The following is a 16,711-nucleotide window of genomic DNA, read 5'->3' as shown; positions in this document are numbered from 1 at the left end:
GGACAATTACCTCAATTTTCCAATTCACTTCACAGCTAGAGACGGGTAAGAATCAAAGGACCTACTTCTTAACTACTTATATTTATTATACTGCTTTAAAGTCAAGTGAGTAGAAACAGACACATTGAGTTTTAGTCCTTTAATTGTTATTTATAAACATTCCTGTACTTGAAACTTAATGTTAGCCTCTTGTTCTATGCTTAAGAAATGAACGCTTGTCAATTTGGGGACCCAAAGACTTTAAAAATCATTTTTTTCTCCGGAAATTAGAAGATAATTATATCAAAATCTCCTTGAGATTGAAACTGAAGGAAGGATTCAGTGCTATTTGAGTGGTTGCTTGCTTTTATCAGTGATTTTCACTTTTAATAGGTAGGGTTTATAACAATCACCAAAAAATGGTTGGTGGTTCAGAGGAAAGGCTGGGAGGGACTCTGGGGTTGGGGGAAGGAACCCTTTTAGATTAATTTCTCTGATACCACTAATTTGGGACCCCACATCAGGCAGATCAACAATTTGGACAGCTGTGCTTGGCTACTGTGAAAACCAGAAACTTAACCTGTCCCGGGTAATCATATCATACAAACAGAAAATCTGATATGTCCCCTTTCCTCTTGGCTATGAAGATCATTTTTCTCATATTCCCTTAGTTTGAGGGAATGAACAATTGCATGTTAGGTATTTTATATTGAGTTTGATTTCAATGTAGCTGGCTTCTATTTTTTTCTAGCTAGAATGGCTTTAATGTGTTAACATTTCAAACTGCTGAGTTACATTGATAAGACCTAATTAAAACTCATGTGTTGAATTATAATTTGATTAATTTGCAAATTTCACAGTTTGTGATCTACTGTTCATAGATAACCTTTTTTTAAATTCCAGTTTCAGAAAAGGTCAATTATGAATTTTTAAAAGCAAGAGCATTTTAAGAATATTTAGGAAGAGACTTCAGCTCATTGACAGCTACATAAGCAGAGGCAAATGGAAGGATGCTTTCACCCAAGTCACACACCATTAAGTGTATTATGCAGGTCAAGCATCTCTAGAGTCAAAATCATATCTTCCTTTGCAAACTTGCATTGGAGGGGACAGTTTTTCTTCAGAATTGTGTCCTTAGAATGTGTGTGTCAGTTCTGGCAACTTCTCTTGAATTATGTTAATGCAGTGATTGGAAAAATGTTTAAGCACTCAGTCAAAAGATGTTTATTAAGCTTCTACTATGGGCAGGATATGGCAGCCTAAACCCTAGGGAAGCATATAAAGAAGTTAGCAGTAGGGCATTCATAGGAATTAATTAGAGAGCAAAGCAAAGCAGTTAATATTCAAGTGCTAAATTGTATAATGGAGACCCAAGTGCTATAGCTGACAGAGAAGTATACACCTTTCAGTGCACAAATTAACCTTGTGTTGGGACAATGAAATGTGCATTGCTTTTCATCTGGGGATTGAACATTGACTCTGGGAGTCTGCTGATAGTTTTACGAATTCTTTTACAAAGAAGCACCTAGCGAATGCTTTAAATGATGCTGGTTTAGGATCTGTGAGGTGAGGTCTAAGTAAAGTGTGATTTGCTCTTTTGTATGAGGAGGACAATAAACCAAAAACAGCAATAGGTCATCAGAAAGGGATAGTTAAGGAAAAAGGTGCATATTTAATTTCTGTAAATCAGACATATCTCAAATATAGTGGAATAGCTGTCTTGCTATGAACACAACATTGCAAATGTGAAGTTATAATAAACTCACGTATATCAAGTACCTTTTTAAATACAGTTTTTAAAGCTATTTTAACAGTATCTTTTAAGATACAGTATTTTAAATATCTTAACAATAGTATTCATGCAAGTCTGGATTTTAAAATATGGATTAAAATTTACACATACACATGCATATCCAAAAATATGTACACATGCTATTTAAAGCCACATACATGCATCCATGGAAGTTAGTAGATGTGGCTATTAGTAAGAAGCATCTGGGAAGGATACTGTTAGGCAAATCAGACACCATATGCAACTCATGTCTGTGGCATCCACCAGGATGCACAGCCTGGTGAGCAGTGCAGTGATTTCAGTGACCCTTGCCCCACTTGGTTGAGGAACCCTGGACAGTGGGTAAGCTGCATGGCCCCTCACAACTGATGATCCAGTTGTGTACAATGGTTAAGAATGATCTTAGTTCAATGGGTTTGAATCCTGTTCCTACAGCCTATTGTGTGATATTAGGAATTTTATGAATTTCTCTGGGCCTACATATTATTAAAATGGGGATAGTAATAGTATTAGAATAATTAAGTAGATTGTTATTTGACATACATAAGTCTCAGCACAGTACCCAGTATTTGTTGATATACATAAGGAATCATAACCATCTTCTATTGGTAGACAGTTGCATAGACTCCAAGCCCATCCCTTTCCCTATGGCAACTAAGAAATGAGCCAGAGCAGTAGTTGGAAAGGCAAACTAATGGTGGAAATTATAATATAATGTTAATGATAATTCTATACATGCTTACTTTCATTTTTTTGAAAAAACACATTTAATTTGCTGCCCACCATCACCTTTTGAGGTAATTATTTACTGTACCCATATTCTATATGAAGAGATCAATGATAGATCCATATAACAGTGAAGTCTTAACCCATGTCAGCTACAGAGCCCTGGTTGAACCCAGTTTATCTGAGCTCACATTGCCCGATACTAGTTATTAGTCCTTCCAAATTTATTCACTCACACCGGGAGAAGATTTACAATTTAGGAAGCATTTTTCTTGTGTTATTTTACTTGTTCATTGCAGAAACTGCAGTCCCCCAAACTGTACTCTCTTGGTCTGTCTGCTGGAAAATATGTGTATCCCAGAAGCGGGGAAATGGAAGCACCTGTTCACATTCCCCTGTCTGTGACGCAGGTTGCATACGGTTTTGGGAGGATGTGATAAGGTGATGTCAAACATTTCATTCAGGGCATGCTACCTAAATGGTGTTTAACAAACATAGTTGATTCTCATTACTCCTGATAGTTATGTTCTATGAAGTCATCATGAACATTTAATTAGCAAATATTTAACCATTGCTCCTAGGGGAAATACAGCATTAGGTTCCTCAGAGCTGCCAGTCAAGACATTTTCTTTAGCTGATCAATACATAACTATGTTTAATGGGTGTTTCTGTTTAGACACTTTATATTTTTGATTCATTAACATTGAACTCACAGCCAATAGCTCTGTAACTCATGCCTGATTGAAACTTAGCTAACACATGTATTTTCTCCATAAGGCACATGCTAGCCTTCTCATGCTCAGGGACACTAGATGCACTTCAGCACCATGCTTGGAGCCGTTTTAAACTGCAAAGTTACTAAAAAAAAAAAAAAAAAAAAAAAAAAAAAAAAAAAAAAAAAAAAAACAAAGATACGAAAAATATAGCAGTAAATAGACTGTAAAAAGTACACTTGTTTACAGTATGAGAGCTGAAAAGGGAAGTCAGAGCATTGCCTTTTCAACCTCATCTGGGAATATGCATGTCCAGCAACTCAAATTTTTTGCTGCTCTGCCCACATTTGCAAATGACCACGAAAATGCTACAAGCCTTGATTTTGGGGTTACAAATATATTTTAGAGAGTAGGCAAATTGGCAAATGAAGGAATCCATGAATAAGGAGAAGACTGCAGTTTTCCCTTTTCTACATTTTCTTACCTAGCAGTTATTGAAAATGAACCCACGCTTCCTAATTTTATACTTTATCCCATTATAACTTTTCTGCCTACGTACTCAAAGGCTTTAACGAGGAGCCACAGGCATGCTACCACCCTAAAGGAGTGGGGGAGGGCTGGGAGTAGGCGTGCCATCCCTGGCATGCCCTGGGCAGGGGATTTTTGTTTGGCATCTCTGTGTAGACACCTTCATTTACACTCAAAGTAGCCCCATCCTCCCCCACTTGGATGCTCAGATAGTGTTTAAAATTCCTCTCCTTTCCAGTGACAGAAGGCCGTTTTTCTTTTTTCCCTTCTCTGAACAGATTTCAGTGTTGAAAGAGGTGCATTCTTTCATCTGGTAAAAGTTTCCTGAGACCAAATATAAAAATTGTCAAGAATAGCTTCTTTTGAACAAACATATGCCATCAAAGCGGCAGAGAAGTTCTGTTATTGCCAGTGCGCACGTAGCTTTGGATATCTCTGTATTTTTCATATATGGGAGTGGGACGGGGACTTTGGGGAGCTTATCAGCCTGTGCTGGTGGCCTCCCTGGAATGGAGAAAGACGTGCTTTCCGAAATGGCAGGGTAGCTCATAAACCTTTGCAGGGTCTGGCTCTGCCATCCGCAGAAGGCAGAGTCAACATACGGTCTGTACTTCCTTTGTCACCGTCACTCACGCTTTTTCTGTAACCCACGCAGGCCATCATGGCGCAACTACCGCAGGAGGAGAAGGCAAAAATAGCTGAGCAGGTGGAGATATTCCATCAAGAGAAAAGCAAGCTGGATGCAGAAGTGGCCAAATGGGACGACAGCGGCAATGATATCATTGTACTGGCCAAGCAGATGTGCATGATCATGATGGAAATGACAGACTTCACAAGGTGAGGCCCAGAGCCAGGGAGCTGAAGATTTTTTCATTAAACCCAGAAGTGTAGCAGTGTGTATTAGCATGTGAGAGCCTGCTGAAAAATTAAAATATACCAAGGCAAGGTGGTGATATTATAAATTTACATGTATAAGTCAAAATGATCTAGACTTAATTCCTGGCAGATAGGTAGGTCTTTTTGGTCAAGGAAATAGATTGAATGTTGTAATTATTGTTGTAATTATCTACCCTAAGGCAGTCATAAAATCAAACCCCTGGGGATGGGTGACTCATCTTTGGTCTGTGCTATTTTGCAATATGCTTAAAAATTATTCTGAAGATAAAGTGAATGATTAGTTAATATCCCTTTGGAAAAATATGTACCTGTGTTTGTGTGTGCGCATGTAAACATGTATGTTGTAATACTAGCTTGTGATCTAGCATTAATTTAAGCTCACATTTTATTCTTACATATTAAGAATGAGGTACAACAATCTAAGATTCCGTTGTTTTCACAGAGAAATTAAAGTTGTGTAAGATTTATTTCCTTTAACTCTGAGCTAGTACCTTTGACAAATCAAGTGACCAGTCAGAATTTTGTCAGGAGACTTTTCTTCAACAAGGGTTTAGTGCTCTTTCTATCATTGCATTTTGGTCTCTTCTTTAAAAGAAGGTGATATATCTGCCCTTTCAACACAAAGGGCAAACCAAGGGAGAGCAAAACTCAATAGGAACCTCCCTGAATTTTGAATCAGAATATCAGGTGATTTGGGGGGAGGTCTCTTACTGTCTGTTTGCGAAATAGTGAAATAACACTTGTCTTATCAACTTCAGAAGAGAGTTTTAAAATCCAAAGAGATAATGCAAGTATAAATTATGCTGCCATACAAATATAAACTAGCGTTTTACCGTAGGTTTTTTTTCTGGAAAACACACATATACGCGAAGATGTATTAATGATTTAACATGATACTTGTTATTGAAATAATATAAGATATATGGGAATGTCAAGACATCATCTGATGGGTGACAACTTTTCTTAATGGTTATTGAATGCTTCTACTAAGAAAAGGCTAGAATTGATTAAAAGTTATAATTTAATATGGAATATCTCAGTGTCGCCCCCTTTGCCTCTGGCCAATATGTACTAATGACATAGCTTGGCCCTTTTTCCAAATATTTTAAAATTGTTTTTTACTTCAGTGGAATGACTTTACTGTTATGAAGGAGCCCTTCGAGACTTTTAAATGTCATTGTATTCATGAGAAGTTCAAATTTGTACATTTGGTTAGTCTTTGTAGACTTCACACATTTATTTCACAAAACGTAACAGCAGGAAAAAAGTCTGAGCCATTATTTCAGTCTGAAACTTCCTACAAATCAAACTATTATGGCAGCCTCAGTCGTTGTTTCTCAAGGCCTATGATAACTTAATTTGCTTGCTTTCAACATTTTATTAGTACTTTATCTGATGATTATCCAATCCATTAATAGCATCACTTGAACAAATAATCTCATTAAAGTGAATAATGAATCTGGTCATGTTACTAGTTTTGATCAGGAGCACATTTTATAATTCTCTAGATTATATAACTGTGGTCAAGGCACAGTTATAAAAGATATATTTGAGGGGTCTTGTTACATGGTGTTAAATAAGGCACATTGTCGGTTAGTCAAAGTGTAGTTTTAAAAGAGAAAAGAAGGTGTCTTCAATTTCCTAGGAATTTTGTATCATTTTATGCTGATTTGAATAATGAAATGTCTAGGGAGCTACTAGTTACAATGTTTCCCACTGCATGATGAGTAGTTTTGTGCTCTTTTTGTTAGGGCAAAGGGAGGAATATAGTAATTAATGACTAGGGAACCAGAGTAGACTGTGTGTTTGAAATGCAACATAGGAAGTTGAGGCTTCATTGCTGCCTCCATCTGCACAGCCTGTTTTTTTTACAGACAGCTGAATAGTGCCTTTCTTTGTGGCCTCTCACCTAAGTTCACTATATTTGACCTTATACGTTGTTATTATTGCCCTTCCACTTGCATATTCCACTTCAAGGAGGAATAATTTTAGGTCCGTAACTCTAAACATTCTTAAGTACCATTTTCTCTTATTTAAAGAAATGGATATAACTGCTTAGGAATTGAAACTTGGCTACTTTCCTTAATGTAGATGTGTAAAGGGCATGTGGGTACACAATACCCTGGCATTTATTATCTTGCTGTTTTCTTCTTATCACTAGCTAATTCATTAATTTGATTCAGTAATCTCAATGATATCCACTCCATTATTATTAAAATTGGAAGGGTTCTGCCTCATTATATGTGTAATAACTTCTTCATGGAAGATAAAACTGATTATGCCTCATGTCTTTTTCCCACTCAGTTCTTGACTTCCATCTCATCGACAATGGCAGAAGCACCATCCTGCATGGAGTGAAATTCATACTTTTCATGTCACTTTTCAGAAAGAAATAGAATGTTGCTAGTCTTGTTTCCCAATAACAAAAGGTGTGCAGATAGCAACAGCTCAAGTTTAATTGTACAGCAAAGAACAAAGCTATTTTTAGAATCAAACTTAAGTTCAAATCTTCAACAGTTTTGAGACTGACTGTCAAATACTGAGCACTAGACTCAGAAATCATATAATCATTCTATGTTTCCCAAACTTGATTTCCTGGCTTAGTTCACATGCTCAGTAGTACCTCAGCTGGTCTTTCGGTTCAGATTCTCCACTCATCCAGGCCACATCCGTCCAGTGAAGGGCAGTCATCCAGCTTCCTTTGCACCAAAACTTTCATTAGCTCCTTTTTTCACAGAATAAAAATCCTTGTGTTTGCTCTTCAAGGTCTACCTTTCTTGACCTTTAGGCTTCTGTCCTAATTTCATACATGTTTAACGCCTGACCTTACAACCTATTCCAGGAAGTACCTGGAACAGTTCAACTTGTGATTCTGTAGTTCTACCTGAGTTCTTGAAATTCCCCAGATTCACTCAACTGTTCTACTGTGCTGTCTTCATACTGCCTCAACTGATTAGTAAAATTTCCCAGGCATATTCAGAAGTCTCTGAAAAGTGACTTTTATGGTTCAATACATTTGCAAATACCCTTTTTATGTGTTGTATCTCATTATTGGAGAGTCACATTTGGTATTAACATGTTAGAGGTATTGAGAAGGCATAAAAAATAACTTGGATTGACTCAGAATTTGAATTTTGAATACTAAGTATATTAACTCAGAATATACTGAGGCATAGATTTTTCACATTAGTACTTATTACCTTCTCACAAAATAAATGTGAATTAGTTCATAAATGGTGATGTGACGGCAGTGATGCGGTAATACTTTTCCTTGACTTTCTTTTTTGGAGTGACCACTTCACAGGAAAGACTCCAATATTGACCTTTGCATCAGAATTACCTATGTCCAAAAGAGAGACTGTTTCAAGAATCTATATAAGTAGAGTTAATTATATGGCTTGATGCTCTTTCCAAGGAAACTAAAAACATACTCCAGATGGGACAATATGATTGCTCCTGCATTCAGAACATGAGATTACCCATAGCATCTTTTAAAACCCACAAAATACAAAATCTGCTCTAAGGTAGAAAAACACAAGGGCTGCGGGTCGCAATTTTAAAATGGGGAGATAAACCAATGTGGCCAGTCTTCTTGTCGATATTGTCTTCCATGGATAGGAAGACTCAAACTTCTGATGCTTTCATGGATGTGATTTTTTTTTCTTTTTTCTTTTTTTCTTTTTTTTTTTTTTTTTTTTTGCCGTTAGCTATCTGTTTCTTGTTTCAGTGCCCACTTCACATTATCTAAATGACTGTAGCTCATTTTGACTTGTGCTGTCCAATATAGTAGCCACTAGCTGTATATGACTACTTAAATTGTTTTTCTATTATGGTATATATCATGGAGTTTACCATCTCAATCCTTTGTAAGTGTACATTTCTATGGCATTCAGTACATTTACATCTTTGTGCAACCATTACCACCCTCCATCTCCAGAACGTGTTCATCTTCCTCAACAGATACTCTGTACCTATGGAATGTAAACTCCCCATCTGCCTTCCGTTTCTATGACTTTGACTAATATAGGTATTTCAGATAAGTTGAGTCATACAATATTTGTTCTTTTGTGACGGGCTTATTTCATTTAGCACAATGTCTTCAAAGTTCATGCATATATTGTAGCATATACTCAAATGCTTTTCCTTTTAAAGGTTTAATAATGTTCCATTGAACGCATATACCACCCACATTTTCTTTATCCATTCATCTCTTAATAGGCACTTCAGTTGCTTCCACCTTTTGGCTATTATGAATAATGCTGCACTGTACATGAGTGTATAAGTATACAAGTTCCTGCTTTCATTTCTTTTAAGTGTATACCCAGAAGTGGAATTGCAGGATCATATAGTAATTCTTTTAAATGTTTGAGGGATCACAATATTATTTTTCACAGTGGCTGCACCATTTTACATTCCCACCAGCAATACACAAGTGTTCCAAGTTTTCCACAATGGTCAAATTTCTCCACATCCTTGCCAAAGCTTGTTTTCTGTTTTTCTTGATAGTAGCCATCCTAAAGGATGTGAAGTGGTATCTCATGGTGGTTTTAATTTGTATTTCCCTAATGATTAATTATGTTGAACATCTTTCCTATGCTTATTGGCATTGTATATCTCCTTTGGAATAATGTCTGTCCAAGTCTTTTGCCCATTTTTCAGTTGGGTTGTTTGCTTTTTTGTTGTTGAGTTGTAGGAGTCCTTGGTATATTCTGGATATTAATTTCTTATCAAGAATTACAAATTCCTGATAAAGAATTACTATTTTCTTATTTTATTGGCTTCATTTTCACTATTTGTTGATAGTGTTCTTTGACAGACAAAAGTTTTTAATCTTGAAGTTCAACATCTATTTTTTTGTATTATTGCTTATACTTTTAGTGTCATATCCAAGAAATTACCAAATCCAATGTCATGAAGTTTTCTCCTGTGTTTTCTTCGAGTTTTATACTTTAGTTCTTATGTTTAGGTCTTTCATCTATTTTCAGTTAATTTTTAAATGAGGTATAACATGAGTACTGCTGCTTCTTTTGCATGTGGATAATCCAGTTTTCCCAGCACCATTTATTGAAAACACTGCCCTTTTCCAAGACCTAAATCTTAGCAAAAATCTCAATACCTTTGTGGAAAATCATTTGACTTTATATGTGTAAGGGTCTATTTTTGAACTCCACTCTATTCCATTGGTCTCCATGTCTGTCTTTATGCCAGTATGACACTATTTTGATTATTGTAAGTTTTAAAATCAAAGTGTGAGGCCCACAATTTTTGTTCTTTTCAAGATTGCTTTGGCTATTTGTGTTGCCTTGAGATTCCATGTGAATTTTAGGATTGATTTTTTAATTTTGGCCAAAAATGCCTTTGGGTTTTGATAGAGATTACAGTGGATCTGTAGATCTCTTTCAGTAGTATTGACATCTTAAGTCTTCCAATCCACATTCATCGAATGACTTTCCATTTATTTTTGTAATTTCAACAATATTTTGTAGTTTTCAGCATGCAAGTCTTCTGACTCCTCGGTTAAGCTTATTCCTAAACATTTAATTTTTTTTGATACTATTTTAAATGGAGTTATTTTCTTCATTTTCTTTTAGGATTTTTTTATTACTAGTGTCTAGAAACATTTTGTATCCTGCAACTTGCCTGAATTCAGTTATTAGTTTTACCAGGATTTTTTTAAAGAATCTTAAACATTTTCTACATGTAAGATCATGTCACCTGTTAACGGAGATAATGTTGCTTCTTCCTTTCCAATTTGAATGCCTTTTAGTTCTGTAACTTGCCTGATTGCACTGGCTGGGACTCCCAGTACTATGTTAAATAGGAGTGGCAAGAGCAGGCATCCTTGCTTTGATCCTAGTCTTAGAGGTAAAGCTTGTGTTATTCACCACTGAGTATACATAAAGTAAGCTGTGGGTTTTAAAATTTTCATTAAGATGAAATAAAACTGAAACATTGTTTGACAGTTTCTTTTAAAGCTAAAAACGTGTGTGGTGTTATTTCTGAGGTCTCTGTTATGTTCTATGGTGTATATGTATGTTTTGGTACCAGTACCATGCTGTTTTGGTTACTGTAGCTTTGTAGTATAGTTTGAAGTCAGGTAGCATGATGCCTCCAGCTTTGTTCTTTTTGCTTAGGATTGTCTTGGCTATACAGGCTTTTTTTGTTGTTGTTACATATGAAATGTAAAGTAGTTTTTTCTAATTCTGCAAAAAAAGTCAATGGTAGCTTGATGGGAATAGTACTGAATCTATAAATTACTTTGGACAGTGTGGCCATTGTCACGATATTGATTCTTCCTATCCATGAGCATGGAATGTTTTTCGATTTGTTTGCGTCCTGTCTTATTTCCTTAAGCAGTGCTTTGTAGTTCTCCTTGAAGAGGTCCTTCATATCTTTTGTAAGTTGTATTCCTAGGTATTTTATTTTCTTTGCACCAATTGTGAATGGGAGTTCACTCATGATTTGGCTCTCTGCTTGTCTATTATTGGTGTATAGGAATGCTTGTGATTTTTGCACATTGATTTTGTATCCTGAGACTTAGCTGAAGCTGCTTATCAGCTTAAGGAGTTTTTTTGGGCAGAGACAAGGGTTGTGTTTTTTTTGAGACGGAGTCTCGCTCTATCTCCCAAGCTGGAGTGCAGTGTTGCTATCTCGGCTCACTGCAAGCTCCACCTCCCGGGTTCACGTCATTCTCCTGCCTCAGTCTCCCAAGTAGCTGGGACTACAGGCACCCACCACCACGCCTGGCTAATTTTTTTTTGTATTTTTAGTAGAGATGGGGTTTCACCATGTTAGCCAGGATGGTCTCTATCTCCTGACCTCGTGATCCGCCCACCTCGGCCTCCCAAACTGCTGGGATTACAGGCCTGAGATACTGTGCCAGGCCGACAAGGGTTTTTCTAAGTAAACGATCATGTCGTCTGCAAACAGAGACAATTTGACTTCTTCTCTTTCTATTTAAATAAACTTTATTTCTTTCTGTTGCCTGACTGCCCTGGCCAGAACTTCCAATACTATGTTGAATAGGAGTGATGAGAGAGGGCATCCTTGTCTTGCGCCCGTTTTCAAGGGGAATACTTCCAGCTTTTGCCCATTCAGTTTGATATTGGGTATGGGTTTGTCATAAATAGCTCTTATTATTTTGAGGTATGTTCCATCAATGCCTAGTTCGTTGAGAGTTTTCAACATGAAGTGATGTTGAATTTTATCAAAGGCCTTTTCTGCTTCTATTAAGATAATCATGGTTTTTGTCATTGGTTCTGTTTATGTGATGAATTACATTTATTGATTTGCCTATGTTGAACCAACCTTGAATCCCAAGGATGAAGTCGACTTGACCATGGTGGATAAGCTTTTTGATGTGCTGCTGGATTTGGTTTGCCAGTATTTACTTGAGGATTTTTGTATCAATGTTCATCAGGGATATTGGCCTCTACAACCATCTGATCTTTGACAACCCAGACAAAAACAAGCAACGGGGAAAGGATTCCCTATTTAATAAATGGGTGCTAGGAAAACTGCCTAAACATATGCAGAAAACTGAAACTGGACCCCTTCCTTACACCTTATACAAAAATTAAGATGGATTAAAGACTTAAATGTAAAACCCAAAACCAAAAACAAACAAAAACCCTAGAAGAAAACGTGGGTACAACCATTCAGGACAATAGGTTGTGGGCAAAGACTTCATGATTGAAACACCAAAAGCAATTGTAACAAAAACCAGAGTTGAAAAATGGGATCTAGTTAATCTAAAGAGCTTCTGCACAGCAAAAGAAACTAGCATCAGAGTGAACAGGCCACCTACAGAATGGGAGAAATTTTTTGTAAACTACCCATCTGACAAGGGTCTAATATCCAGAATCTACAAGAAACTTAAAACACATTTACAAGAAGAAAAGCTCCATCAAAAAGTGGACAAAGGATATGAACAGACACTTGGTCAAAAGAAGACATTTATGTGGCCAAAAAACATATAAAAAAAGCTCATCATCACTGATCATTAGAGAAATGCAATTCAAAACCACAATGAGATACCATCTCATGCCAGTCAGAATAGAGATCATTAAAAAGTCAGGAAACAATAGATGCTGGCAAGGCTGTGGTGAAATAGGAGTGTTTTTACACTGTTGGTGGGAGTGTAAATTAGTTGAACCATTGTGGAAGACAGTGTGGTGATTACTCAAGGCTCTAGAACCAGAAATAATACCATTACTGGACATATACCCAAAGGATTATAAATCATTCTACTACAAAGACACATGCATATGTATGTTTATTGCAGCACTATTTACAATAGCATAGACTTGGAACCATCTCAAATGCCCATCAGTGATAGACTGGTTAAAGAAAATCTGGCACATAAACACGATGGAATACTATCCAGCCATAAAGAAGAATGAGGTCATGTTAATTGCAGGGACATGGATGAAGCTGGAAGCCATCATTCTCAGCAAACTAACACAGGAACAAGAAAACACTACATGTTCTCACTCATAGTTAGAAGCTGAAAAGTGAAAACACANACTTGGAACCATCTCAAATGCCCATCAGTGATAGACTGGTTAAAGAAAATCTGGCACATAAACACGATGGAATACTATCCAGCCATAAAGAAGAATGAGGTCATGTTAATTGCAGGGACATGGATGAAGCTGGAAGCCATCATTCTCAGCAAACTAACACAGGAACAAGAAAACACTACATGTTCTCACTCATAGTTAGGAGCTGAAAAGTGAAAACACATGGACACAGGGAGGGGAACAACACACACTGGGGCCTGTCAGGGTTGGGGAGCAAGGGAAGGAAGAGCATTAGGACAATAGCTAACACATGCAGGTTTTAAAACCTAGATGACAGGTTGATAGGTGCTGCAAACTACCATGCCACATGTAAACCTATGTAACTATATTCTGCACACATATCCTGGAACTTAAAAAAACTCAAAAAACTAAAAAGGGATTTACTATAGGACCCAGATATTTTGCTTTCAGACATTTATCCAGAGACATAAAAACTGGTATTTACCCCAAATCCTATACATAAACATTTACATCAGGTTTATTTGTAATAGTCCCAAACTGGAAACTACCCAAATGTCCTTCATTGGGCAAATGGTTAAGCAAACTGTGATGTCTATGCCATAGACTACTACTCAGCAATAAAAATGCATGCAATGATTTGGATAAACCTTAAGATAATTATGCTGAGTGAAAAACAGTTATCTCAAATATTGCATACTGTATGATTCCATTTAGATGGCATTCCTGGCATAAAATTTTAAAGGTGGAGAAGAGATTCATGATTTAGGAATGTGTTAAGGATGGGCTAAATGGTATAAAGAGTATGAAAGAAACTTGTGGTAATAGTACAGTTTTGTGTCTCAATTGTAGTAGTCACTTGAAGCTATACTTACACAAGTGCATAAAAAATAGTGAAAGATGAATATTCCCTATGAATTTTACCAGTATCAGTTTCCTGGTTTGCTATTGTACTGCAGTTATACAAGATATTAACATTGAGAAAGGCTGGGAGAAGAATGAATAGGACATTTCTATACATATCTTTGAATTTCCTCAATATCTATACTATTTCAAAATAAAAAGTTAAAAATAGAAGACAGAATTAAATAAATCTAGTTCCTCAGTCACACTAGCCATCTTTTAAGTGTCCTGTAATTACATGTAGCTAATGACTCCATATTGGATAGTGCAGAGTTATAGAATGCCCATCATTACAGAAATTCTGTTAACATTGCTATAGACACTCGAATGTCTGAAGGAGCTTTAGAATTCACTTGAAACCTATTCAATGATAGCATTAAAAGAAAATGCTACCCTTGCTACATAAGCCAAATTCAAGGTCTTCTCTTTTAAAGATACTAGTTATTACTCCACAGTTATTCCTCAACTACCAGTAAGGGCAGCCACACCATCTGTTATGTAAGCAAAAGGAAATGAGTAACTTTGGTCCCCCACCCCCAGAAATGGCCCGACTATTTTTTTTCTATTTCCCTTCTCTTCTGTTCACGATGTGGGGAAAGTGGGTCATGTCACTAATGTTGTGCTCATTTAAAGAAACCTGGGCCTTGGAACTTTCTTAGAAGGTGTTACATCATACTCAGAACCACATATGAGACATTCAGGATTTCCCAGATGATTCAAATAATTTTCTTCATTTTACACATGACTTTAACTGCATTTTAGTAGCTCAAATTTTCATGAATATTTAGACAATTGAATTTGGCAGTTGACAATTTTCTCATGTTCTTTTCTGGGTATTTTGCATTCTGTGTTTATATTTTATAGTAATACATTTACTTATACAGAATTAAAAGATAAAAGGTAATAAAATTTAAAATAAAATTGTTTGGGAAAGGATTAACTTTTCAATGTATTGTCAAGGGACAATTGGTTACTGGTTAGAAAAATAGAGTGATTCCTATCTTACCCTATACAAAAGGCATAAACTATAGGTGGATTTAATATCTAAATATAAAAAGGAAACTTTAAAATTTTAGAATAAAATGGAAGGATATTTTTAATTACCTTGGGATAAGGAAGAGCTTCTTAAAGACATTTGGGTAGTTTCCAGTTTGGGACTATTACAAATAAACCTGATGTAAATGTTTATGTATAGGATTTGGGGTAAATACAAGTTTTTATGTCTCTGGATAAATGTCTGAGAGCAAAATATCTGGGTCCTATAGTAAATCCCTTTTTAGTTTTTTGAGTTTTTTTAAGTTCCAGGATATGTGTGCAGAATATAGTTACATAGGTTTACATGTGGCATGGTAGTTTGCAGCACCTATCAACCTGTCATCTAGGTTTTAAAACCTGCATGTGTTAGCTATTGTCCTAATGCTCTTCCTTCCCTTGCTCCCCAACCCTGACAGGCCCCAGTGTGTGTTGTTCCCCTCCCTGTGTCCATGTGTTTTCACTTTTCAACTCCTAACTATGAGTGAGAACATGTAGTGTTTTCTTGTTCCTGTGTTAGGAAGGAACAAAAGAACTTTGAAAAGCACAAACTATAGTATGAATGATTAATACATTTGACTACAATAAAATTAAAATTTATGTTTTTAAGAATTGTAAAAAAAGAAACCTAACATACAGCCAAGACTAGAAGTAATTTGCAATATAACGAAAGATCAGAATCCAAAATACATGAAGAGCTTAGATAAGCAATTTAGAAAAAGAGTCAATAGCAAAATATGCGAAAGATTTGAAGACAACTCGGAGAAAATATATAAATCATTAATAATGATCAATAAATGATGGAGACTCAGTCTCTTCTGTCATAACAGAAATGAAAATTCATTTTTTATAACCATCAGCTTGACAAGTGAATACATTTTAACATCGAAACGACTGAACATATCTGCAGAAAAATTAATATGCCACTTTCCTCCTCCTCCTGGGTTCAAGCGAACCTCTCATATCAGCCTCCAAGTAGCTGGGACTACAGGATGGTCTTGAGCCTCTGAGCTCAAGCAATCTATCAGCCTCAGCCTCCCAAAGTGCTGGGATTACAGGTGTGAGGCACCATGCCCAGCCAATATATGACTTTAATTAAAGTAACTTGTACAACTATCACCCAGCTCAAGAAACCTTCGTATACCTTTTCTAAGTCACAATACCTTTATTCTCAACTAGTTGTAACTATTACCTTGAGCTTTTTCAAGATCTGATGATAGTCTATGGGGGGGGGGCGGGGAGCCTTGAACTTTGTAGCATTTGCTTATGTCCATGAAGTAAATATTCCCATCGTGGCAGATTTTTAAGCTCCCAACATTTCAACTGGCTTGCCCAGTTCCTAAAAACCTAACAAGTAATTCTCGTATGTATGAGCCTATTCAGCACTCATGTCAATTCTGTCATTTCTTTGGGTTTCCTTTTTTTTTTTTTTTTTTTTTTTACTACCTAAGTGAGCATCTTTAAATAGTTTTTCATTGCTTCTGACAATATCAATATTATGTAACTTAATGAAATTATTTTCCTTCTGATATTCTGGAAGAGTTTAAATAGCATTGAGATTATCTTCTCTTTAAAGGTTTAGTTAACTCCTATAAGAAACT

The 16,711-nt window shown here is 36.2% G+C and overlaps 1 protein-coding gene across 11 annotated transcripts in view; it reads left to right on the top strand.

Annotated features, from left to right (window-relative positions):
• CTNNA2 (catenin alpha 2) overlaps nucleotides 1–16,711 on the top strand; it is a 1,170,559-nt gene that overhangs the window by 1,106,438 nt on the left and 47,410 nt on the right. For all 11 annotated transcript variants that reach the window (XM_017888532.1, XM_017888525.1, XM_017888528.1 and 8 more), the window contains one exon: nucleotides 4,394–4,575. In XM_017888532.1, coding sequence (XP_017744021.1) covers nucleotides 4,394–4,575 — 182 coding nt within the window. The remainder of the gene's footprint in view (nucleotides 1–4,393; nucleotides 4,576–16,711) is intronic.

This window comes from Rhinopithecus bieti, unplaced genomic scaffold, assembly GCF_001698545.2.
Source record: "Rhinopithecus bieti isolate Rb0 unplaced genomic scaffold, ASM169854v2 scaffold_17655, whole genome shotgun sequence".
In the NCBI taxonomy this organism is placed as follows: domain Eukaryota; kingdom Metazoa; phylum Chordata; class Mammalia; order Primates; family Cercopithecidae; genus Rhinopithecus; species Rhinopithecus bieti.
The sequence above is the reverse complement of the archived record's forward strand: the minus strand, read 5'-3'. Positions and strand labels throughout refer to the sequence as shown.